Source organism: Typopeltis vanoorti, chromosome 13, assembly GCF_054136105.1.
Source record: "Typopeltis vanoorti isolate ZY-2024b chromosome 13, IOZ_Tvanoo_1.0, whole genome shotgun sequence".
In the NCBI taxonomy this organism is placed as follows: domain Eukaryota; kingdom Metazoa; phylum Arthropoda; class Arachnida; order Uropygi; family Thelyphonidae; genus Typopeltis; species Typopeltis vanoorti.
Genome location: NC_143561.1, coordinates 74,828,496 through 74,855,518, shown reverse-complemented (window position 1 = coordinate 74,855,518; position 27,023 = coordinate 74,828,496). Strand labels below are relative to the sequence as shown.

At 38.8% G+C, this 27,023-nt stretch overlaps 1 protein-coding gene across 3 annotated transcripts in view; it reads right to left on the bottom strand.

Moving 5' to 3' along the window:
* Positions 1-26,563, bottom strand: part of LOC150100288 (zinc finger matrin-type protein 2) — a 177,688-nt gene extending 151,125 nt beyond the window's left edge. For all 3 annotated transcript variants that reach the window (XR_016549220.1, XM_090402313.1, XM_090402312.1), the window contains exons 1-2: positions 26,459-26,563; positions 6,064-6,213 (exon numbers count right to left, since the gene is read on the bottom strand). Coding sequence is in view for 2 of the 3 variants with exons in the window: in XM_090402313.1 (XP_090258439.1) it covers positions 6,064-6,213; positions 26,459-26,470 (162 nt within the window). In the remaining variant the exon portion in view is untranslated. The remainder of the gene's footprint in view (positions 1-6,063; positions 6,214-26,458) is intronic.
* Between the last annotated feature and the right edge of the window lie 460 nt (positions 26,564-27,023).

The following is a 27,023-nucleotide window of genomic DNA, read 5'->3' as shown; positions in this document are numbered from 1 at the left end:
TTATTTTTTTTATCAGCCACTTATCCATCTCAGGGTTAAATTTTTCAACGTAGAATAGATCAAATAATATCACCACTTTCCAATACTGGCACACCACAGACTGATAACATGAAATTAGTGAATATTACCTGAATAAGGGAATCCCCGAACCAGGAACATTTTTCTCTTTTGCGACTTTTCTCCCTTTACCGTAATTAAGCCTAACGCAAAACAGACAGCAAAGGCAGGTTATTAAAACGTGCATATGATTGGTGCGGTATTAACAAAAGATCGCGCAACCGAAAGATAAAAGCATAGCTGACAATTGAGTTGAAATGCTAACTCTCTTCAACCGAATTCCATATGTGAAACTGCCATAACATTCATTATTTATATATATATATATTTATATATATATATATATATATTACTTAGTTTTAACACTTTTACGAATTTTAACACGTTCGGGTGAATTTTATTGCTGCCTTGGGAAATCGAACTCACACACATCTAATTAATAACAATAGTTTTTAGTTAGATACTGTGTTTGCCCATGCAACATATGGTTTTGTTTCAGTCTATACAGCATAGTTTCTGTATGAGGGGACGTGATTCATTAATTAGTGTGTTTTTATCCCAGTTGTCTCTAATTGCACAGACTCCTCTTACCTTATTCACTGGCATAATAAAAGTACTTATTTTTATTGCCTCTGCAGTATGCAGGCTGTTAGGGAGGGCACTGCAAGTGAATTACTATCTCCCCACATGAACTTGTTTAAGCTTTTTTTCATGTGTGAAGTATATGCGAAACTTTTATTGGTAACAGAAAACTAGCTCGGATGACAGTCATGATATAAAACGAGTTTTGATATGTATATAAAGTCAATATTGACAGTCCCTGATTATGAACGCCTGATGAAAGGGACAGGAAGATTTGGAGCTTCCCTGGAGAGCATTCGAAGTAAATACAATTAACCACTGCTTTGAAATGAAACATATGAGTAAGCAATATTTATTAATATTCATTAAGCGCCAAAATACACAGGCCGCAAAGTTTGTGAACCAACACCAATGTGTGAATTTTTCCATTAAAATATAAAAAGTAACAAAAAAGAAATAATAAATAATAAAAGTTAAATGGGGTGCTTAAGGGTCAAAGCTGTATAACTGAGAGGAGACCTCCACATAGCCTTTAAAGGAATGCGGAGAACCGACCAGGGCTTCTGACCTAATGTCCAATCCTCACCTTCTCGTGGTGCACCCTGTTGGGTATCTACTTGGATACTGAACGGACGAGGATGGGCTGGCAATTTGGGATTTAGCTGACCAAATTGTATTCTTATCGGTTAAACCAAAATATAGAATGATGGTACAACATGACAAAATTTCATGCCGGCTGGGGCGTCGCCCGGTTAAACAAGGCGACGTTGTTTTCGCCAGGGAACCAGGGCGAACAGCGAAAAGTCAGCTACTGGAACAAATCTGAAAATAACAAGTAACAGACTGATTTGGAGGAAAATTGTAGATAGGAAATTAATAATGATGTAATTTTTTTCATGTAGTACTATCATATCCTGTACACCCCTTGAGGGTACATGGCAGGAATTTGATGATGATGATGATAAAAGTTAAATACGTTTCTTTTAAAATAAAAAAATCTACTTATTCTTAAAACATTTTAAATTTGTTTTCATTATCTCACGGCCCCCCTCAACAAAACCTATGGCCCCCAAGGGGGCTGCGGCCCACAGTTTGGGAAGCGCTGCACTAGATGGTAGATAACTTCAATGCTCAGTGAAATACCACCACCCAGCTTATTGGAGGTTTGAAGTGGCTAATGCCATGTTTGGTCTCAGAGTAGGAACTGCAGTTTCTGCTACTTCATTCCCCATTCAACCAAAAATCCTCATCTGTTTTCCAGTACTTGGTTCAACACAAAGTGGATCAAAGTAATCAAAGCTTACTGCAGGAGGATTGCATGAAAAACTCTAGCTTCATATAATGATTATACCAAAGCATGCAATATGCATAACTGTCATCAGCAGATCCAAATCAGATTATAAAGGCCAATAGCAAGAAACTTGAATCCTGTCTGAATGGAAGTTGAGCCTTATGGTCCCGTGCTAAGGCAGCTGGATGCAATTTTTGCTTACCTGCACTTCCACCTCTCTCTCTCTCTCTCTAACCCTTAATAGTACCACTGTTACTCTGGCATCACTGTTTTCTTTGAACTCCTGCATAGATGACAATCATCTCCTAGCATAGCACAATCCAAGCACAGTATGCCTCCTGTAGTTTTTTAACAGGAGAACATCATTACTAAATAACCTGGACACTAAAAAGTCTTCTGGTCCTGATGATATTTCTCCAATTGTTCTCAAATATATTGTGATCCAGAGCTTACACCTGTCCTGCATGATCTCCACAATCTATCTATCATACACAGCTAGTATATATCCTAATGCAGAGAAGCAATCCCATATCCATCCTACTCCAAAACAATAAGAAAATTATCAATAGGCAACTGCTGCTCTGCTAGTTAGAGACCCACCAATTAATCAGCAACCAAACAGTACAGATTCTGCCATTCAAGATCTGCAGCTGATCTTATAGCTTATATCAAGCATCACTGGACATGTGACATGGAAAGGTTCAGAGAAACTTGCTGTTGCTACTGACATTTCCAGAGCTTTTGACCATGTCTAGCACTGAGAACTGCTAAACAAACTGCCATTCTTTAGTCTCCGTGCAACTGGATAGTCAGCTTTTTCTCTGATTGTTCTCTGCATGATTCACATAGAACTTCACATCCACAGTTTTGCAGATGATAGTACTCTCCACTCAACCTATTCATTTGACAAACTAAACATACTCTGACAGTTCATGAGATTGACATCTAGTTTCTTAAACATTGATCTACATACATACTATTCTTCAATGGGGGTGAGGACAATCTTGTCATGTTCAATGCTAATAAAACAGTCTTGCCTTTTCTCTCACAAAATATATCTCAGCTCACCTACACTCTAGTCTCTCCTGGCATAAATAACATTAATTGCTTCCTCAGCATCCAAAATACTAGGCATTCTCTTTCGTTCAAGATGCTATTTTACCACCAACTCTAACTATATATAAACCCCAACTCTACCTATGCTTAGAATACAGCTCACATGTTTGGGGTGGTGCACCTAACCTATCTCGGCTCAAAAATGAAGCCTCGCTTAGATTCACTTCAACATCTATCTTGCAGACACAGTGTTGTGTCTATTCTACAGGTACTTCAATGGTCATTGCTCTGCTGAATTGGCAACCATCATTCCTCCACTTTCTGCTGCACCAGTTAATACAAGAGCAGCAGCTGCCAAACATCCCTTTACTGTGCAACTTTTAACAAACACACAAAACCTACTTCTCTGCTTCCTCTTTTATTCCATCCAGCTCTGTCTTCTGGAACTGCCTTCCTCATGAAGTATTCCCAAACAACTACAACCCGCAACTCTTCAGGGAAAAAAATCAGATTTCATCTGCAGCCCACTCATGGCACCAAATCTGATCATAGGTCCTTCGACCTCTCGTGTATGGATCACTAATAAAAAAAAAAGCAGGTAAATTACAAACAAATAAGCATGGAATACGTACATAAAAATATTTTTTATTATATAAATAAAGTGGATATTAGATCCAGCATTATTTCAAAGCCGAATGTAGAAATTATGAAATTTCATAAAATAAATCGACCAGAGAGCTTACAGGAATGCACTCACCAGCATTCACGAGTTGCCTTAGCAAGGACTTCTTAGAAGACATAGGTGCTGTCCAAGCATCTATATATTTGCCTCCTACTAGTCCATTTTGATAAGGTTTTACTGGCCTGACAGCTGTTTCGAACTGGATGGTTCCAGTGAAACCTTATCAAAATGGACTAATAGAAGGGGAATATATATATAGACGCTTGGGTTGCACCTATATCTTCTAAGTAGTCGAGCTAAGGCAACTCATGAATGCAAGTGAGTGTATTCCGGTAAGCACTTCGGTCAACTTATTTCTTATTTTACAAAACTTTCATAGTTTCTACATTCCGCTTTGAAATGAATAATTTTGCATTGCCGAACTGAAGCCTTTTTACTCTTTATTTTAGTAAATATTATTCATTATTTTAATGTAAATAGTATTTTTATTATTTAACTTAAAAAAGAATCTGATAATGCACCTCGAGGGATCAGGATACAGTATGCCAAGACAGATATATGATTAAATCTGCACTATTATTAACTTCCTAGAAATGTAACACTGTCTAATCTAACATTTCACTTATCCAAGGCACTATGATTGAGTTCCTTTCTAATATCTTCATTTTCAATATAATTCTGCCAGTGATGCCATCTGTTCCTCCCCTAATATTTCTGAAAACTTCCAAATATATGGTCTCTAATCATTAGAGAGCCTCCATAGCTCAGTTGGTATAGAGGAAGCCCTTTGGTCAGAAAGACCTGGGTTTGATTCCTGTCCATGACACGAGGAATCTGGTCTCTTTCGGCGAAAGGCGAGTTAGCTGGTCTCATACGGAGATAGGGGATTTTTTCACCTGGAAACTCAGGTTTTTCGTTCCCCCCAAAACAGGCAAACCGGCTCCGTGAACACACACGGATTACAGCAAGGAATACTTAAGACCCAGCCATAGGCTTGATTCATCAGCTATGCCAGTCTCGAGCCCGGATAAAATTAGGGCGATTGAGATGGTACCATACTTCTCTGTAAAAAAGGCCTCACAGCCATTGTATCATCATATGCTAAATAAATAAATAAATCTAATCATTAATCAAATGTTTTAGTTCTAACTCAACTCTCAAATCAACATTACCTCATTCACTACTATAAACTTTGCAACAGTATAGTATGACCTTTCAGCCAATAAATGTCAAACCAACCAACACTGAAATTCATAAGTTAAATTGGTCTGAGCACTGTCTTGTATACTACCAGTTGAGCGATTTGTGTAATATCACTCTTATTCCATATAAATTTATTCAATATTCCTCACCATATAAGGCTTTGTTTTATCTTTTATCTGTTTACTTGTTATGTATTTCCAAATTTATTTTTCCATCTTTACTAAAGTCTCCTTTCAGCTATCTAGCTTTTACCTTTAAGTGACTTTTCAGTATCCAGATTGTTTCCTAATAATGTTGTGTGCCAAAAGGTGATATTGGACATACCTGAAAAGAATGTCCAATGTCACCTTGTGCTACACAACATTATTAGGAAATTGCATGGATACTGGAAAAAAAGGATGGGCTGGATTTGAGACTCCCTAAGCAAATTGCATTCTATCCTCCCTTAAACTGCTAAGAAAGAATGAAAGACGTTCTGTGATTCACAACATCTCTTAAAATTTCTAGTAGCTTATTACAATTGACTTTATCAAAAGCCTTTTTATAACTGATGAATAATACATGGGTCTCTAAATTGAATCCTCTTCTTTTTTCTATCAGGAGCTTGAGAGTGAAAAAGGCGTCAGTGAGGATCTGCCTTTACGGAAACCATTTTGTTCCTCTCCAAAAAATATTTTCATAATATTTGGTTATTTCAGTCTTTAAGAGAACTTGAATATATTTTATATCAGGCTTTTAAAAGGTAATGCCTCTATAGTTTTGGCATTCATTAAATTGCTTTTTTTTTTTTTTTTGAAAATGGGAACAATCATAGCATTTTGCTAGTTTTCTGGTGGTAAATAATAATAAATAAATAAATAATAAAATAAAAATATATCAAAACAACAAATATTTAAGTAACAGCAAAATTGCAAAAACAGAACAAAACTACCTCTATCTTAGCATACTATACACAAAGAAAGTGAGATGAAAAGCCACATCCAGATCATGTGTGCTACAACCAAACTTGAGGCATTTTATGGCCTTACTGATGAAAAAAACATGAGCAATGTGTGATCTATAGTTCTAATTTTAAAAAATCAATTCAGTAGAAGTAGCTCACAGATTGATAATGAAAACCCTTTTCATTTTAAATAATTATATATAAATCAACTTAAAACATAAAAAAAAAAAAAAAACATTAAACACATACACGATAATCTCTTGGTTTCAGATATTCTCTCTTTGTGGGGGGTAACTTTTCCTTTGATCTCCTTTCAATTTCAACCTCAAATTCAAGCCTTTCTTGTGCAAGTTGCTCATATTCATCCCTATTCCATTTCTTTCTGTGATCCTCTATTCTCTAGGGGAGAAAAAATTAGTTAATTAAATGAAAAGAAAAAATAAAATAAATAACTACCTTACAACATTGACCTGACAAATATAAAAGTTCTATTCTAAGATTTATTCACTATCGGATCAAAAAACATCTAGACACCTGATGATCCCAATTCTTACTCTAATATGAGAAGCAATAATATGGAGTTGGCCCATCTTTTGCTGTTATATCAAACTACAGGCTTGTTTGTATTTTTTCTGTAGTTGTTTAGATTTAGATTTTTGGAGAAATTGCTAAAAACTTATATACACAATTGGGCAGATGAGAGTAATATTATTTATGCAGGCCAGCATGGATTTGTTAAAGGAGGCACTCTGTTTTAAAAATCTAGTTATCGTTTACAATAGACTAATAAGAGTAAGGCATACACAGAATTTTCAGTCATGATGAGAGGGCTACATGGTGTATAGTGTTTTCAGAGAGCTCCCGAAAGCTAAGTATAATTTTGAGTGAAAATTGGAATACTGGTTTAAATTTTATCGTAGTATTGTTTATTTTTGGTAGCTTGTTGTGTCTGTGTGATTTTGGTGTGAATTACATTTTATTTAACTTAGTATTTTAATGATACGTTTCATAGAATATCACATGGCGCCAATGCGACATAAGATAATGGCGTCCAAAAATACGACGCCTTTGTTCAAAAACTGTAATGTGAGGGAGTTTGTCCAATGTGATGTGTGTGTGTGCATACATCCCACACATTTACGAAGGAGACTGGAGTTTGGATGGAAAGTGATAGTGGTGGGAGAATGTGCAGAAAGTGTAAGCAAAGTGAGGAATTGAAGTGTGTCAGGTCGTGAGATAGTTATGGTTGAAGAAAGCCAGAATGTGAGTGAAAATAGTGGCTTGATAGGGAATTGCGATGTTGTACAAGATGGCAAAGAGAGCGGTGATCAAAGAGAGAGTGAAAGCAACTATACAGAGAGAGAAAATGGTTTAAATGATGAAAAAAAATGAGGAATTATTTGTAGGGAGTGAGTTCGCTAGGTTGCGTGCAGTGAAACACAGTGCGCAGCGAGAGTTGGAGCAACTGCAAAACTCTTTCCAGAGAGCCTCGGCTAACGGAAATAAACAAGTGTTTGAAAGGAAAACTAAGGGTAAGAGTGGGAGAATTTCTGAAATGAAGGAAAGAGTGTTGTATGGTGACTCGTTATTAAGAGGAGTGATAGATGGAAGTTTAACTAAATCGTACTTACCGGATGCAAAGTTTAAGGATGTAAGTGAGAGTATTAGAGCACAAAAATACAGGGTGAAAGAATTGATAGTTGTGGCGGGTACAAATGAATTGAAAGGAGATAAATTTTTTATGAGAGAGGAATTGAAAGTATTGTTCAAGGTAGCAAAAGAAAACAGTGACAGAGTTAGGATGGCGAGTCTGTTGCCACGGTATGACAGAGAGGAGTTTAAAAGGAAGGCCATAATCGCAAATGACTTTATGCACAGGTTATGCAGACCAGTGTGGTATGGAATGAGTTTGATGGTGAAAGGATTTATACAAGATGGATGGCCTGCATCTGAATGGATTTGGTGTGCAGAGACTGGAAAAGGTGTTGCTGAATGAAGTGAAAATGGATGTGCAAAACCAGGGAAACTAGAACTACCAAGGGGGAGTGGATATGCGGATATCAGTGAGACAGTTGAGTGTAAGAATGTATATAATGTACCCAAGTCAGTACGAAGGACAAGAAATCAGAATGGGATAGTTAGAATAACGCATCAAGATAGAGGTGGATAGAGGACAAAGGGACCTCTGCATTTCATGTATACTAATGCCAGGAGTATTAGGAACAAGAATGAAGAATTTTTGGCCTTGATTGGCTCTTCCTGGCCACAGGTTATGGCATTAGTGAAACATGGCTGATGGAAGATGATATAGTTAGTGGGATAGAATGTGTAGGTTATAGTATGTTTAGGAGGTACAGAGAGAATAAATTGGGGGAAAGGAGTATTATTGATGATAGCTGATGAACTGCAGCCAAGGAGAATTGAAGTTGTATTGCAGGATAGTAGAAAAGAGCTCATTTGAGGCTATTTGGTGTGAGATTGAGACTGGCAGAACAAAATATATAGTTGGGTGCTGCTAGACCAGGTGACGGAATAGATGGTGGAGATAGTATGCATAAACAAATTGATGAAATGAGTGGAAGGAGGGTAATTATTATGGGGGATTTCAACTATGGTAACATTGATTGGAAAGAGGAGAGGACACATGTGATGAAAGAAATGGATTTCATTTGATTATTAAGGGATAACTATCTGAGACAGCATGTAAGTGAAAATACTAAGGGTTTGAGAGTGCTTGACTTGGTAATAGCATCTGAGAATTTGACTGTAATGAATATGACCATGTTGCCACCTATTGGTGAGAGTGATCATAAGGTCTTAACCTGGCAGGTGGCTAAAGGTGTCGAATTTTCGATCAAGACAGGGTGAGACAGCATGTAAGTGAAAATACTAAGGGTTTGAGAGTGCTTGACCTGGTAATAGCATCTGAGAATTTGACTGTAATGAATATGACCATGTTGCCACCTATTGGTGAGAGTGATCATAAGGTCTTGACCTGGCAGGTGGCTAAAGGTGTGGAATTTTCAATCAAGACAGGGTATATGTGGAATAACCGTGCTGGCGAGTATGACAAGCTTAGGAGATTGCTTGGATCAGTGCCATGGCATGTAAAACTGCAAGGGCTGGATGTCAAAAGAGCATGGGAAGTGGTCAAGGAGAATTTACAGGGGGTTATGGCTGACTGTATACCTAGGGTCCGAATAGTAAAACAAGTAGGGGTTAAATCGATGAATAACACCATTAAGCTTGAGCTGCAGAAAAAAAGAAACAACTGTGGAGGGAATTTAAAGAGAAAGGTGACCTACAGGCACACGAACGGTATAAAGCGCAAGCCAGAAGGGTAACGAGTGTGGTAAAAAAGCAAAAGCAGATTATGAAAGGAAACTAGCTATACAAGCTAAAGAGAATCCCAAACAGTTCTTTCAATATGCTGCAAGCAAAAAAAAAAAAAAAAAACTGTACACAGCAGAATGATTTTAAGGAATGACGATGGTAAGGAGGTCACTGAATCAGTCAATGAAATTATTGAGCTAGCACTTTGCAAGAGTATATCATCGAGGTGGTGACATTGAAAAAATGAAGGAACCATTAGTTTATATGAGAATTGTGATGAATGAAGTGGAGGTGAATAGTCTATTACAGAATCTTAATGTGAATACATCTGTGGGATTGGATGGTATAACGGCACGGGTCGTATGTGAAACGGCTAAAGAATTATCAGTGCCCTTGACCATGTTGTTTAATCTGAGTCTCGGGTCTGGTTTAGTCCCAAAGGTGTGGAAAGAGGGGAAAATAGTTTCACTGCTTAAGGGAGGATCCAAGACTACTGTTGCAAATTACCGACCGATCAGCATATCAGGAGTCGTTGTCAAGGTCTTGGAGAAAGTAGTCAAGGAAAAAATATATGAATGGATTGATGAAAATGGATACTGTACAGGGACAGCATGGCTTTGTGAAAGGCAGATCATGCCTCAGTAACTTGCTCAAGTTTTATAACACAGTGACGGCTGAACTGGGTAAGTGTAATGGGTTTACAGTGATACTGCTGGACCTGGCTAAGGCATTTGACAGGATACCACATGGAATTCTAATCTGTAAACTACAACATATGGGAATGAATATAGGGTTGGTGAGATGAATAGGTGGGTGGTTGATGGAGAGATATCAGAGAGTAGTTTATTCAGGAGTAGAGTCCAAAAGATGGCCTGTGACTAGTGGTGTGCCGCAGGGTTCTGTTCTTGGACCACTGCTGTTTAATTTGTTCGTTAACGATATAGGGAAGGATCTAAGAGGAACAGTTCATTTGTTCGCTGATGATGCAAAGTTAGGTAAGACAATAGTGAATGCAGAAGATGTCAAAGACTTGGAGAGATTGGAGTTCTGGGCTAAGGAGAATGGATGTCAATTTAATGTGACAAAATGTACTGTTGTGCATTTTGGGGGTGAAAAGATTAGCAGCAGTATACCACATTGGTGGAACTGTACTCCATGAGATTGATGAGGGCAGGGACTTTGGAGTGTTGGTAGATAGGGAGATGAAGTTTAGGGGGCCACATTGCAAAAGTGGATAAATCAGCTCATCAACTCACTTAGTTGTTGAAAAATACTTTGACGAGCAGAGACAAGCAAGTTATTGTACCTCTGTACCAAGCCTTGATAAGACCTCATTTCGACTACTGTGCCCAGATTTGGTCACCTAAGTTTCTTCTTGATGGGGAGGAGGTGGAGAGGATCCAGAGGCGAGTGACCGAGATGATAGCAGGTCTATGGAATGAACCTTATGAGAACAGGTTGAAGATTTGTGGGTTGCAGAAATTGGTTGATAGGTGGAAATGGGGAGATATGATTGAGACATTCAAATTGCTGAAGGGTTTCTATAGGATTGATTCTGAGGATATTTTTGAGATCAGGACTGGTGGCGAGAGAACTAGGGGACATCTATGGAAGCTGTGCAAGAGTGTGGTTAGCAAGGGTGTTAGAGCTGGGTTCTTTACTTTTAGAGTGGTAAATGAGTGGAATAAGCTGCCAGAGTCTGTTGTGGGTGCTATGACAGTGAATGAGTTCAAGGCAAGGTATGATAGATACTGTGAGAATGTCGAATAATTGTGTGGACATGATGTTTAGTGCCTCCCTCGATAAGTCTAAGGACTCCCTGGAGTCGCCCGTAATAATAATAATACACTATCATCATTTTTTTTTTTTTTTTTTTTAAAGGCAGTTGCCTGGGGGTTTCATTACAAGTTGATTTTTAAGTTGCATCAGGTTAGTGGAATGGGTTGGAACTGGCTTTTAATAAATATCAGAGTTGTACAGGAGGGACTAGTAACAGGGAGTAGAAAGGTTACAAGTGGAGCTGCACAGGATTCAGTATTGGGACCATTACTGTTCATTAGTGTCACTTATATTGTTATAAGACTTCAGAGAGATATTCAGTTGATTGCAGATTATGTGAAGCTTGGGAGGATTATTAGTAATGGTGCAGATGTTTTAGCTATTCAAGATTTGAATAAGCTAGAAAGGTAGATTGATACAACTAAATCTACGGTTTTGAAATTTGGAATAAGCAGATGGGATGCTTCAATACTCACTTGGTAGTGTTATTCTGGAAGAAGAGGACGGAGCATGAGATCTTGTGGTTGGTGAATGTAGATAGAAATTTCAAGTTCAGAGGACATATTGCAAAGGTTGTGAAGACATCTCAGAGAATGCTTGCAACTATTGAGGAGAATACTGATCATAGATAAAAGTGTGGTAGTCCCATTGTATAAAGCTTTGATCAGGCCACATCTGGATTTCTATGCTCAGATGTGGTAACTGAGATTTGAAGGGGTTGAAGTAATCTTGGAGAGTATGCAGAAATGAATAACAAATATCAGGACTGTATAATGTTGATTATGAGGATAGACTCAGGCCAAGTTGACTGCAGAGTTTGGCAGATAGAAGACAAAGTAGAGATATGACAAACATTAAGCTGTTGAAGGGTTATTATGGTATGTTACAATGCAGAGATTTTTCATAAGGTAAAACAAGGGGCCATCAATGGAAGTGATGGCCCCGTGTTTTACCATATGAAATTCATATGAATATGTTTTACCATATACCATATCCGAGTGCATGGAGAGTGATAGGAGCATGGAATGCATTGCCTGAGAGAATGGCAGAATACAAACAGTGGATGGCATGATACTTTGTAATGACCAGGGTTGATCTCTCATGATAAGTCTTGACTCCATGGAGTTCGTGAAGATAATAACTACTTTCAACATTTTAGGAAGGCTTCCATAGAATTTTGGTATTCGTGTTGGAGGTTTAATGGAATATTATCAGCACTGAGAAATGATTAAAACTAATTTTAATACTTCCAATATTTCTTCTCCGTCACAGAGACATCTTCAGGGATTACAAAAGTAACAACACACACACACACACACACACACACACACACACACACACACACACACACACACACACACACACACAAATATAACAATAGTGAGTGAAACTAAAGTCCTATCTAGGTGGTGCACCCTCTATGGGCATTTGCAGGTGGCAATAGTCTATTGAGGTGACTGAGGAAAGAATCTAATGTGTCTGGGCCATGAGGCCAAATAGAGAACACATCATCTACATATCTTAGCCAGATAGAAGATTTTAGAGGGGAAGTTTGTGGCTCGTTTTTCAAAATTTTCCATGATTATTTTCCTTGGAAGAACAAAATCTACAAACAGATAGAAGGAACTGCCATGGGTCCCCCCCCCCTTCTCACCCCCCTTACCAATTTTTACATGGAAAATTTTGAAAAACGAGCCATAGACTCTTCCCCTCTAAAACATTCTATCTGGCTAAGATATGTAGATGATGTGTTCTCTATTTGGCCTCATGGCCCAGACACATTAGATTCCTTCATCAGTCACCTCAATAGTCTACATCCAAGAATCCAGTTTATGATAGAAAAGGAAAATAACAATTGTTTACCCTTCCTAGACACCTTAGCAACACACCTTCCTAATGGTAACCTTTCTTTCTCTGTATATAGAAAACCTACTCATACAGGCAGATACATTCACAAACTCTCCCACCACCACCCCTCTCAATATGGCATTATTAAAACTCTTACCAATAGAGCCCACAAGCTTTGTTCCAGTGAAACTACCCTTTCAACCAAACTCAAACACATACACAACACCTTCCTTTCCAATGGGTACAGTGACTACAGAATTAAAAAAATAATCAAGTCCTTCCTCATTCCCTGACCATCTCTTCAGAAGGACTTCAGAAATGCCATCACTATACCTTACATCCAAGGTACATCAGAAAAAATAGCCAGATCATTAAAAAAGTACAACCTTCATACAGCTTTTAAGCCCCACCATAAATGTGCTATCCTTATCCGTTCCACCAAAGACCAGCTCCCTCCTCTCTCAGTGCCTGGAGTATAATAGAGTACCTTGTGCCTGTAAACTGGCTTACTTCGGACAGACAGGCAGATCAGCAACCATCCGGTTAGGAGAACAAGTCATACATCTACAATCACGATTATGGTCAATCAGGCCTTGCAGACTATGTTTTGGATACAACCCACAGGATCCCTGGGAAAAAAAACACTATGCTCCACCATAGTAAATTCAAAAAAGGAAGACTATTCTTTGAATCTGCATCTGCACTCAGGAATCAACCAAATTTAAGCAAATATGGTTGCATTAAACTTCCCAAAATTTGGAAAACATGGTCAATCAGGCCTTGCAGACCATGTTTTGGATACAACCCACAGGATCCCCTGGGAAAAAAACCACCATGCTCCACCATAGTAAATTCAAAAGAGAAAGACTATTCTTTGAATCTGCATCTGCACTCAGGAATCAACCAAATTTAAACAAATACGGTTGCATTAAACTTCCCAAAATTTGGGAAACATTAATTATCAGAGATCCCTCTTTACATCCTAGGCCACCTGCAAATGCCCATAGAGGGTGCACCACCTAGATAGGACTTTAGTTTCATTCACTATTGTATTATATTTGTGTGTGTGTGTTGTTACAAAAAGTTTTTTTGTAATCCCTGAAGATGTCTCTGTGACTGAGACAAAATATTGGAAGTATTAAAATTAATTTTAATCCTTTCTCAGTACTGATAATATTCCATTAAACCTCCAACATGAATTTTTCACAGCACTTAAGCCTCAACATACAGAATTTTGATATGTTGCTGTAATTCCCTTTCATTCTTCCAGAAGAGCATTAGAGAGAATAGCCAATGATATCAGATAATTTGGGCTGGCTCGAAATTGGCTCAATTCTTCATCCCAGGTGTTTGATGGGGTGAGATCAGGGATCTGTGCAACCAGTCAAGTTCTTCAACACCATGCCATCACACCATTCCTACACAGACCTCATTTTTTAGAGAGGGGGTATTGTCATGTAGATTAGGAAAGAACTTTCAGCAAACTATTTCCATAAAGTTGCAGAATTGTGCAGAATTGCCTGGATTCATTTTGGCCACAGCATTAAGATTCTCTGTCGCTGGAACTAGTAATGGTCCAGCCCAAATGATTGAAAACTGCCCCAGAAAATGATTACTCCTGAGGCAACTTATCAGTTGGCACTACACATTTAGGCAGGTAGCATTCTGGCATTAGCCAAACCCAGACTCACCTGTCAGATGGTGAAGAACAATTCATCATTCCAGAGAATGCATTTCCAGCGTTCTAGAGTTCAACAGAAGTGAGCTTTTACACCACTCTACCTGATGCTTGGCATTGCCCTTGCTGATGTTAGACTTGTGTGCAGCTGCACAGCCATGTAAACCCATGTTCTTCATCTCTTCTGACAAATAGCTGTGGTGCTGGCATTGCATGCAGAAGAATTCTGGAACTTGGGAGCAAGTGTTTCAAATGAGGATGGGCAATTTTTCACCCCATTTGCTTCAGCACTTGGCAGTCCTGATCTTTGATTTTATGTGGTCTATCAACTTGCTTTATTTATTTATTTTTTTTTTTAATGAGGAACCCTCCACAAGAAGTTCAAGCTATAGTACACTAGTACTGTGAATAGGCAACACATAACATAGCAGACAATTCCAGGGGAGCAGTGGAAGGAATGAACGAAGAGGAGGAGAAATTGTTCTGCGAGTTTGAAGATGTGAAGGAGTATTGATCAGCTGCTAAATGCATCTGACAGAGTGGGGATAATGTTGATGCTAATTCTGATGAAGTGGCCATAAAGGTATTGGTAGCAGATGCAAGCAGCAGAAACTGAGAACCTTCTTTGAGTGAAGTGTATTAGTGAGAGAGAGAGGTATCATTAATCAGTCTGAACTGCCCTTTTCTGTACAGAGTCCAGTATCTTTAGGAAGCTCTTAAGGGAACCACTTCAAATGTGAGAGCAATATTCAATGGTTGGACAGATTTGTAATTTCTGTAAAGTTAGAAGCTGTATTGAGTTAACATAACTCGAGCAAAACAGAAAACCTTATGAGACAATATTTGTAATATGTTTGTGGCAAAAGAGATTTGAAGTTAACTGTTATTCTAAGAATATAGATCTCATTGTGTATATGAATTTGGGTGTAGTAAAAATTAAAGATGGAAAGAGAAGGGTTCTTTTGGGGGGGGGGATAAGGCAGAGAAGCATGTTGCTAGCATTGAAATTGACAACATTATCCAACCCCACTGATGAATATTTTGGAGATTGATATTTTAAGGTAGTAGTGGCAAAGGCTCTGGAAAGTGTGGTAATTTGTGTATTGCCACGATGTCAAAATGAAAAGGAGGAACGTAATATGCTGCCATCATCCATAGTATATACTGGGTTGGTAGTCTGTGGGTTAGATCATTTATATATAGAAGGAATAGGGTGGGTGAGAGAACAGAGCCCTGTGGGGCACATGCATTGGTTATATACTTAGAAGACAGGACATCATCCACCAACACTCAGAAGCAAGCATCCAGTCAGAAAGCTGACAGCCCAACTGCAGAAGTCAAAAGAGCAAATCAAATGATGGAAGTTTACTTAACAAGTTCCTTAGTGCAAGACCTGGTCAAAAGTCTTAAAGATATAAAGGCAATCAGTGGAGACTTACCAAACTTTACCATGATACTTATTGACAGAATCCATACTGGATCATTTATAACTTGGGTCTTCAAGGTAGCATAGCAGTTTGAGTATTCATAGTTCTTTTTATTTTGGAAAGAAATGGATTAAGAGAAATTGGATGGCAGTTTAAGGGTATAATTTTTTTCTTGCCTTTTGTATGGTAGTTGTGATTATATTGTTGTTGCTCCTAGGTGTTACACTTCACAATAACATCACTTACAGTTGATCAGAGCAGATGCAGTAGGGCAAAAATTTTCCAACCTAAGTAGCTACAAAGGTGGCATTTTATGATAGTGCCATATCAAAAGTCATTCAGCTCTTCAGTACAGTCCATTTTATTGTAATTTTATCTACAAAGACTGCAAGACTGTGTATATCCTTTTATAGCTGTATGATGTATGAAGGCGGTCTGAAAAGTTCTCGGCCTCGACCATAGATGACAACGCTATCTGCACGATTTTTTTTTTCTAAGTTGGTAGATCTGTCATAAGCATTTAAGTGAAATTGCAAGTCATTCCATCAAGTAGTTTGTTTTATAAAGCTGTCTGAAGCAAAAGTGTTGTCTGTATCCCTTAAAATAGATAAAAATGAGTATCATGCAGTTATAAAATTCTTTGTAAAAGAAGGTTTAATGCCAAAAGAAATTTATTCGAAGTTCATAAAAGTTTATGGGCACTCTTCTCCTTTGTTTTAGACAATTAAGAAATGGACTGGAGAGTTTAAACATGGCTGTACAAGCCTTGAAGATGATCCACGTGAAGGACGTCCAAAAAAGTGTAACAACACCAGAAATCATTCATCAAGTGCACGATATAGTATTGGATGACCAGCGAGTCATCAAAACGCATGAAAATGCTAAGATTATAGGCATTTCAAAAGAATATGTAAGATATTCTTGGAAAATGGGGAGTTCTTTCGCTTGGTTGATCAGCGGGAAGGAGTGATGACAAGAGGCCATCCCTGGAAGTTACGAAAGGAAACTGTGAGCAAGAGGGTAAGGAGTGGTTTCTTTGTGTGGAGGGTGGTTGAGCCGTGGAATGCATTGCCTGATGGAGTGGTGGGAGCGAGAACGGTCAGTGGGTTTAAGGAGTGGTATGATAAACTTTGTGTTTCTCAGGTGGTGGAAAAAATAAAACATTCACATTCTGGAGAGTGAATTTAGATTAAGAGTGACTGACCTGCAGCGGGAGATAGATGAGTTGAAAGAGGAGGTGGAATGTCTAGTGAATGAGAGCAGAAGTATGAAAGATAAGATTAGGAGAATGGAAGAGATGAATGCAAGGCGAATCAGAGTAGGAGAGAGAGAGAATTTAAGGAGTATGAGTGAGAGGTATGGGGGTGCTAGAAGAGGAGAGATTGGAAACAGTAGAAGAGAAGGAATGAGAGAAAGGTATGGGAATGCTAGCAGACGAGAGGATGAAAACAGTAGGAGAGACGGAATGAGAGAGAGATATGGAAGTGCTAGAAGAGGAGAGAATGGAAACGGTAGGAGAGATGGAATGAGAGAGAGGTATGGGAATGCTAGAAGACGAGCGGATGGAAACAGTAGTAGGAGAGACAGAATGAGAGAGGGATATGGAAGTGCTAGAAGTGGAGAAAATGGAAACAGTAGGAGAGAGGGAATGAGAGAGATGTATGGGAGTGCTAGAAGAGGAGAGAATGGAAACAGTAGAAGAGAGAGGTATGGGAATGAAAGAAGAGGAGAGAATGGAAACAATAGGAGCGATGGAATGGTAAGAGGTACAATGTATGGTGACTCAATGATCCGTGGTGTTCAGGATAGGATGCGTGAGGAGTGTTTGCCAGGAGGAACAATAGAAAGGTTGGCTATGGCAATTAAGAGAAGTGAAAGGGTGGATGAGATGATTGTGATGGTAGGAACGAATGACTTGAGTGGTAATGTAAGTCGGGCAGCGAGAGATATGAGATTTTTGCTTGAGACTGTACGGAAGAAGACAGAGAGAGGAAAAATAGTGTGCGTGTTGCCTAGGTATGATAATGATGAGCTGAGCAGAAGAGCGGTGATATTGAATGGCATAATAGCGAGAATGTGTGACAAGAGAGGACTGGTATATGTGGATGCTTGGAGTGCGTTTGAGGAAAGAGAGGAGTTGTTTGCGAGAGACCGTTTGCATTTGAATGAGGAAGGACGTAGGCATCTGGAGAGATTGCTGTTCTGAACGAGTCAGTGTGTCCCAGGGAGGATGATAGCAGGGGTGGCCTCTTGTGGGAATGGATACTTGGGAGAAGGGAGACAATGTCAGGTAAGACTGAGCCCAGTGGAGTCTAGAAGGGATAATGCTGGGTATAGAAACAATGGCATTTATATGCTGTATACTAATGCCAGGAGTATCCGGAATAAGGGAGAGGAAATAGTGGCGCAGATAGCATCAGCCTGGCCAAAAATTATTGCGATCACTGAGACGTGGTTGACAAAAGGGGATATAAAAACAGGAATAGAAGTCACTGGGTATAGCATTTTTCGCCAGGATAGGAGGGGAAAGCGTGGTGGTGGTGGGGTGCTGCTTATGATAAGTGATGACCTATGTCCTCTAAGAGTGGAGAATTTGGAAGGTAGTGAGACAAATGATTTTGAGAGCGTATGGTGTGAGGTAGAGGTAGGCAAGACAGGATATTTAGTGGGGTGTTGCTACAGACCCAGGAGCACAGAGGATGGGGACCAGGAGATGTTTAGACAGCTAAGTTTGGCAAGTGCAAGAAGAATGATTGTTATGGGAGATTTTAACTTCAGTAGTATAAATTGGAGAGAGGAAGATGCATGTAACAATAGGGGAATGGAATTTCTAGAATTCTTGAGGGACAAATGTCTTAGGCAACATGTAACAGAGGGAACAAGAGGTTCAAAAATTTTGGATTTGGTTATAGCATCAGAAGAGTTGATAATAACTGAGTTGACGTCTCTCCCACCAGTTGGAGAGAGTGACCATATGGTTTTGACTTGGAAAATGAATAGACATGCAGGAGTATCAAAGAGACGGGAACTTATGTGGAATTATAAGGCAGGTGATTATAATAGTCTTAGACGTCAACTTCGGGAAGTTTCATGGAGGGAGGAATTGGAAGGCCGGGATATCACCAGTGCGTGGGAAATTGTGAAAGAATATTTGTTATCAGCAATGATAAGTTGTATACCACGAGTGAAGAAGAGGGCGCAATTTGGAGTAAAGTGGATGACAAACAATATTAAACAGGAATTGCATGCGAAAAAGAGGCTATGGAAGAGATATAAGGAGACAGGTGAAGAGATGCATGAGGAATATAAGACACAGGCCAGAAGAGTGACTCATGTGGTAAGGAAAGCGAAACTGGAATATGAGAGGAGATTGGCCCTAAGATCCAAAGAAAATCCTAGGGAATTTTTTAGCTATGTGGCCAGTAGGAGGAGAAATGACTGTGGAAGAATGATATTGTGGGATAAAAATGGGAATAGAGTGACTGATGCAGAGGACATAGTGGAATTGTTCAATGAACACTTTATTGGAGTATTTCATCCTAGAGGAGTCAGTTTTAATGCTAGAGGGATAGGACTGGTACGAGGTCTGGAGGTACAGGAGGAGAGTGTGTTTCAGATACTGAGTACTCTGGATGTCAGTAAAGCTGTGGGACTGGATGGTATTTCGCCACGAGTTTTGAGAGAATGTGCTAGGGAATTGACAATACCTTTAACGTGGCTTTTCAATGAAAGTCTGGCTTTGGCAAAGGTGCCCAGGGAATGGAAGGAAGGTAAGATAGTGCCATTGCATAAGGGTGGTAACAGACTGGAAGTGTCTAATTATAGGCCAGTCTGTGTGTCATCAGTAGTTGTTAAGATCTTGGAGAAAGTAGTGAGGGACCGTGTACAGCATTGGGCAGATGAGGGTAATGTTATCTGTGAGAATCAACATGGATTTGTGAAAGGACGCTCTTGTTTTAGCAATATGCTAGCCTTTTATAATAAAGTTACAAGAGCATTAGATGAGGGAAAGGCATATACTGCAATTTTCTTAGACTTGGCGAAGGCATTTGACAGGGTGCCACATGATAAGCTGATATTTAAGTTGAAGCACATGGGTCTGGATGTCAGATTGGTCAACTGGATTCAGGATTGGCTGTCTGATAGGTATCAGAGAGTTGTGTATGGTGGAGCAGTTTCCAGGAGGCAGAGGGTTACAAGTGGGGTCCCACAGGGCTCAGTACTAGGACCTATATTGTTTAACCTTTATATCAATGACATAGCCAGTGGATTGCAGGGGGATATTCAGTTGTTTGCGGATGATGCGAAGCTTGGAAGGATTATTAGTAATAGTGCAGATGTGGTAGCCCTGCAAGAGGATTTAAATAAGCTAGATAGATGGGCAAATGAATGGGGGTGTCAGTTTAATGCAGCAAAATGTAAGGTCTGGAGGTTTGGAAAACATCGATGGGATGCTGCATACTCTATGGGAGGAGTTATACTGGAGGAAGTAGGGGAGACAAGAGATCTGGGGTTGATGATTGATAGAAACCTGAAGTTTAGGGGACATATTGCAAAGGTGGTGAAGGTAACACAGAGGATTGCTGCTATTATGAGAAGGACACTGACCTGCAGAGATAAGAGGGTTATCATTCCGTTGTATAAGTCTCTGATCAGACCACACTTGGACTATTGTTCTCAGATTTAGTCCCCAGGATTTGAAGGGGATAAATTAACCGTGGAAAGGATACAAAGACGGATGACAAAGATGGTTTCAGGACTGTACAAGGATAGTTATGAGGATCGGCTGAGAGAATGTGGACTGCAGAGTTTGGTGGATAGAAGAAGGAGAGGTGATATGATTGAGACTTTTAAACTGTTGAGAGGTGGTTACAGGGTTGACACTGGGGAGTTCTTTCGCTTGGTTGATCAGCGGGAAGGAGTGATGACAAGAGGCCATCCCTGGAAGTTACGAAAGGAAACTGTGAGCAAGAGGGTAAGGAGTGGTTTCTTTGTGTGGAGGGTGGTTGAGCCGTGGAATGCATTGCCTGATGGAGTGGTGGGAGCGAGAACGGTCAGTGGGTTTAAGGAGTGGTATGATAAACTTTGTGTTTCTCAGGGGGGGACTTCCCCTCGATGAGTCTTGACAGACTTTATGTCTTAGAAAGGACCTCCCTCGATGAGTTTTTTGACTCCTTGGAGGCCTGAATAATAATAATAATAATAATAATAATATATTTTGCATGAAGAATTGCAAATGAAAAAGCTTTGCGCAAGATGGATGCCGAGCTTGCTCACAGCAGATCAAAAACGCACTCGCATGAAAATCTCTGAACAGTGCGTGGAGCATTTTAACAAGAATAAAACTGATTTTGTGCATCAATTTATTACTATGGATGAGACTTGGATTCATCATTACACACCAGTATCCAAATTGCAGTCAAAACAGTGGACAGAAGCCAGTTGTTCAGTGCTAAAGAAGACAAAGTTGGTTCCATCAGCAGGAAAGGTCATGGCATTGGTGTTTTGGGATGCTAAAGGCATTTTGTTTATTATCTTGAAAAGGGTAAAACAATAACTGGAGAATATTATTCCAATCTCTTAACCAGACTAGATGAAAAAATTTGTGAGAAAAGACCCAGTTTGCAGAAGAAAAAAACTATCTTTCATCAGGATAATGCACCTGCCCACAAGTGTTTTGGCAATTGGAAAATTAAGGTATCTGCATTATGAATTGTTGGAACATCCACCCTATTCCACAGATTTGGCTCCCTCTGACTTCAATCTCTTCCCAAAACTAAAACTCTTCCTTGCTGTCAGTGTTTTTCTTTGAATCAAGAGATGATTGCAGCTGTAGAGGGGTATCTCTTACTGAGAACCACTACAGGGATGGGATAATGGTGCTGGAACATCGCTGGAATAAATGTATTAGTCTTAAGGGAGATTATATTGAAAAATAAAAATAATTTTGAAATTATAAATTCTTTTTTTCATTGTTAGGCCGAGAACTTTTCAGAATACCCTCGTATATATAGCCATATATCGGCTATTACAGAGGGGATGTCCGGATATTATTTGATCAGATAGTGTATTTAAAGAGAGAGAGAACAGAAAAGAATAAAAAAGGCTTATTTAATGAAAATAATTACTCATTTCTATATACCAGCATCTCTCTCTATGATGTATTAGAACTCAATGAAGGACACCCACACTTACCATTATTTGCACAATGTCTATCATACCGTTCTTTAAACTTATTTAATGACAATTTATTCACAACTACTGCACAATATAATAAATCCAACACAATCATTCACACTAAGTTAATCTATTAATCATTTTGTTGCTATACTTTTACTCAGCGTCCAGGGATAACTGATCCTTTGTTATCCCTCCACCTTCAGGAAATGTAGGGAAAAACTTCTGCATCATTCCTATAAAATTCCATTATGATTATATTATATTCTCTCTTAATTTAATTTTGCAACAAACCTTTACACTATCTTCAAAGCATTCCAGAGACTTCTTACCATTTTGGTCACTCACTTTGAATCTTCTCAAATCATCCTTCTAAGTAGGCATGGCCATGCAGCAGCCATTGCATGTCTACTCACAAGACTCAGTGTACTACTCACCGTGAATGATGGTGCACAAACGAAGTACATTATCAATAGATAACAAAAACAGATAAAAATCAACAGGAGCTCATGCTTTTTAACATGGTTTCGATATTATTATTATTATTGTACCGGCACCTCCGTGGAATCCAAAGACAACCATCCAGACAATCAATAATAAAATTAGTTTAATCCTTTATCCAAGTGTGAGCAAACAAAGTTTGCGCCTGAAAGTATCTTCAGGACTGGGGTAAGGTGGTACAACACCAGGGGCCAACTCGTTGCAAAGGTGGAGCAAGATACCAACACTCCTATCTAGTTGGTATCTTGCTCCACCTTTGCAACGAGTTGCCCTGGTGTTGTACCACCTTACCCCAGTCCTGAAGATACTTTCAGGCACAAACTTTGTTTGCTCACACTTGGATAAAGGATTAAACTAAATTTATTATACTCTAACCAAGTGAAAAATAAACTTTCAATATCCAGACAATCTATAATACCTCCTCTGTGAACTTATTAACACACAAAGTACTCATACTCACTACTGACTGGCAACCTATTTCATTCATTCATTCACAAGTCTCCAAGCAAAAAATCTAGTCCTCACAGCCTTACTAAACACACTCTTACTCAACTTCTAGGAAATGACCACCTGTTCTGTCCCTTCTAGCCAAGTGCTGAAACATTTCCCCTTACATCAATCCTATAAAACTCTAAGTAATTTAAATGTTTCTCTATCATATCCTCTCTTTTTTTTCCCTATCAACTCACTCCTGCAATCCACACTCAATCTATACTCACAGGGTGCATTCCATAGACAACTCACTATCTTGGTCACAGTAATTGAAATGTGGACATATCAAGGTCTTATAGAGAGGAATAACAACTTATCTCTATTTGTTAGCGTTCATCAATAGCTAAGAAATCGTATGAGCTAGTTTGGCAACCTCAGCAATATGCCCGTTAAACTTCATCTCTGCCTAGCACATCCCAAAAATCCCCAGCTTCATCTATTTCCTAGAGTATAGTTTCATGAATGTAGTACACAGCTTATCTCAAAATACATAACTTCATCTATATTAAACTGACACCCTATTTAAATAATCCAGCAAGCTCTCCACATTGCCCCGATTAACTATTATGAATCATCAGCAAACAACTCAATATTTCCTTTGAGATTATGACATGTCATTTATATATACTGCAGCCAAAGCATCTATTCCCAGAGGGTACAGAAAAACAGTACAACCCATGCTGGAGCAAGGAAATTTCAGGAACTTTTAGGCAAATATAAAGAAGCTGCAAAGGAGCTCACAGCAACGCTTGACAAAAATAGAAAGGATAGATGGATCACAACCATCCCCATCCATGAACTTGACTTCACCAAAACTAGCCAGAAAAGTTGGTCACTTCTCAGAAAATTAGGTCGGGCAGAACCAACAAGATACAAACCACCAGAGATAACTCCAGACCAAATGGTTAATCATCTTCAGTAGATGATTAGTCATTTGATCCCAGCTCTAGCAAGAAAATAAACGTGCAATCTACCATGAGTGGCAAGGCTGCAGGAGTGGATGGTCTCCTCCCCCGAGTTTCTCAAACATCTCGGCCAACAAGGTCAAACATGGCTGGCTGCCCTGTTCTAAAAAATTATAACAATTGGCAAACTATACCAAAACTATTGCTGTGCCCAAACCAGGGAAAGATCCAAATAATGTCAAGAATCTATGACCTATCTCCTTGCTTTTGCTGCACCTTTGAGCTCATTGAAAGAATTCTCCTTAAAAGAATTTCCCCACTCATCAAAAGAGTACTCCCGATTGAACAAGCTGCCTTCAGGCCAGAAAGAAGTTGCTGTGACCAGTTCCTGGCCCTGACAACACAGATTGAAGCAGGCTTCCAGAAGAAATTTAAATCCAGAGTCACTTTCACTGACCTAACATCAGCTTATGACACAGTCTGGATCAGGCGCCTTCTTCTAAAACTATGCAATATTATAAGGTGAAAAAACTTTCCAGCTTTTTGAATCCATTCTCCAAAAGGAAGATCCATATTGGTGGAAAAAGAGCAGGCCCAGATTCCTCCACATCTCCTACAGGGCTCTGTGTGAACCTCCTTTACTCTTTAACATGTAGATGTTAAACAGTAAAGGAGGTGCACATACCACACATCAGCTCAAGGAAATACTTGTACGTCGATGACCTGGTGATCCTACACCAGTCTACCTCCTGTGCCAACTTGGAAACAACCTTGAACACAGACCTTCAAACAGTGGTATCTGAAGCCAAATCCAACAAAACTCTGCCCATAGCATTCCACCTAAACAATGCAGAGGCAAATTGACACTAACCTCTCTTTCTGCAGCAAGATGATAGAACATGAGCCTCACCCAAAATACCTTGGAGCAAGCCTGGACAGAAGCCTAAACTATACAAGGCACATCACCAACCTGTCCTACAAAATTAAAATGAGAAATAATATCATTTCAAGGCTTGCTAGAACAACGTGGGGCTGTGTTGCAGAAGTCCTAAGGTCATCTGCACTAGTCCTTGCATTCTTTGCAGCAGAATACCGTGCCCCCATTCGGGAAAGAAGTGCACACACTAACATTATAGACATCCAGCTAAACAGCCCCACGTTGTTCACAATTAGTGGAACATTGAGAAGCACCCCCCCCTCCCCTAGCTGTCTGTCCTATTTAATATTGCTCCAACAAATATATGGAGAAGACAAGCTTCGATTAAACAATTTAATAAAGTAATGAGCATCCTGCTCCTGCCCCTGCACAGACTCTCAAAAATCCACCTAGTCTTCGCTTAAAATCAAGTAACCCTTTCTGGTCCATGGATGAACTCTCTTCAGCTACCTTATCATCAGCATCTATCATGTGAAGAGAACACTGGTCCAATAATCTCCCAACAAATGGCTTCCTGGTTGAAGATCCCTGTGCTCTGCAGCCTGGTTTGATAAAGGAAAAAGCTATACCATTTTATTGCTGGACTTCACGAAGGCATTTGACAGAATACCACATGAAAAAATACAAAAGTTGGAGGAAATGTGAATGGATATGGAACTAGTAGAATGAACAGGGGGGGGGGGGGGGTTGCTGACAGACAACAGAGAATAGTATATGGTGGAGTGGAATTTAGATTAAGGGTGACTAGTGGAGTACCTCAGAATTCTGTACTGGGGGGGGGGGGGGGGGGCACTATTTAATTTGTACATCAGTGTTATTGGGAGATTTAAGAGGTATATTCAACTGTTTGCTGCTGATGCAAAACTGGGAGTGTAAGGGTTGATAAAGATGATGTAATATCATGCAAGATGGTGTAAATATTTCTCTCAGCTAGTTACCAGACATCACAGCCTAATTAGGTTGTGGGCTGCCACCTTAGGGCATCTAAATTTGTACTTGAAAAGAAACAAAACATTCAATCAGAAAATATAATAAAGGCAAATCGGCCAACTGGACAGATGCAATTTACAATGATGGCGAGTTTTTGTGTAGTGTAGTTTGCCTCCACAGGATGACTCCAAGGACTCATTGGAGGTGTCACATAGTGACACTTAATCATGAGATAAAATGAAATACTGCTACGTTGGACTAATCAGAGAAGTTTCAAACATTAGTTATAAAAGTGAAGGAAAAAATGTATACTTTTAACATCCAGCATTACATCAATCTTTGTCTATTTATTTATTTATTTTTAGGCTCAGTGCATTCAATTTTATTAAACACCCAATTTCGTTGCAAGAAGGAAAAAAAAAAACAAACAATACTAGTTAGAAATTTTCTGCCTTGTGTGACGCGACTCGAAAATCTTCAGTAATATGATAATAGTTTGCTTCCATCGACAAATGGAACGCTTTAAAAAATAATCTAACAGTGAGAGCTATATACGCTGTTATTTAAAATAAACTTAATTAGGTAGAAGACTTCCTTTGTTTTCAAATTTTATATATAAATTTAGATGTAAACTTACCCCCGAAGTCATTATTGAGCCTGTGACAAAATAAATTTATATTCTAATTCAAATAATAAGCAGAGAACTCAAACACCAAGAATAAAACAACCCTGAATGCTTAACATGATATCGAAAACAAAAATTCCTGTGCCCCCTACCGACGAGATTTAGGTTACTCAAAACAAATAATAAATAAATAAAATAAAAAGGAAATGAAAAACAAAATAATAATAATAATAATAATAATAATAATAATAATAATAATAATACATTTTCCACAGGAATGATCTTAAAATTTCTGAAGTTTCACATTTTTATAGAGCCTAATAAATATAATTATATAGAAAATCGGCTGAACGCACAAACTACAAATTACGAGGGGGAAATAATCAAATTTCTAATATGAAATTTCTCCTCATCTGTTTTTTTTTTTTTTTTTTTTTAACCTCTACTTCATGCATTTGTATAAATGCCAGGTCACAATCACTGATTTGATAAAAACGAAATATGAAAATAACTGAATACAGCTAACAAAATTTATTTACTTGAAATTCAACTAACTTTCAAAATATGAAAATGCAAG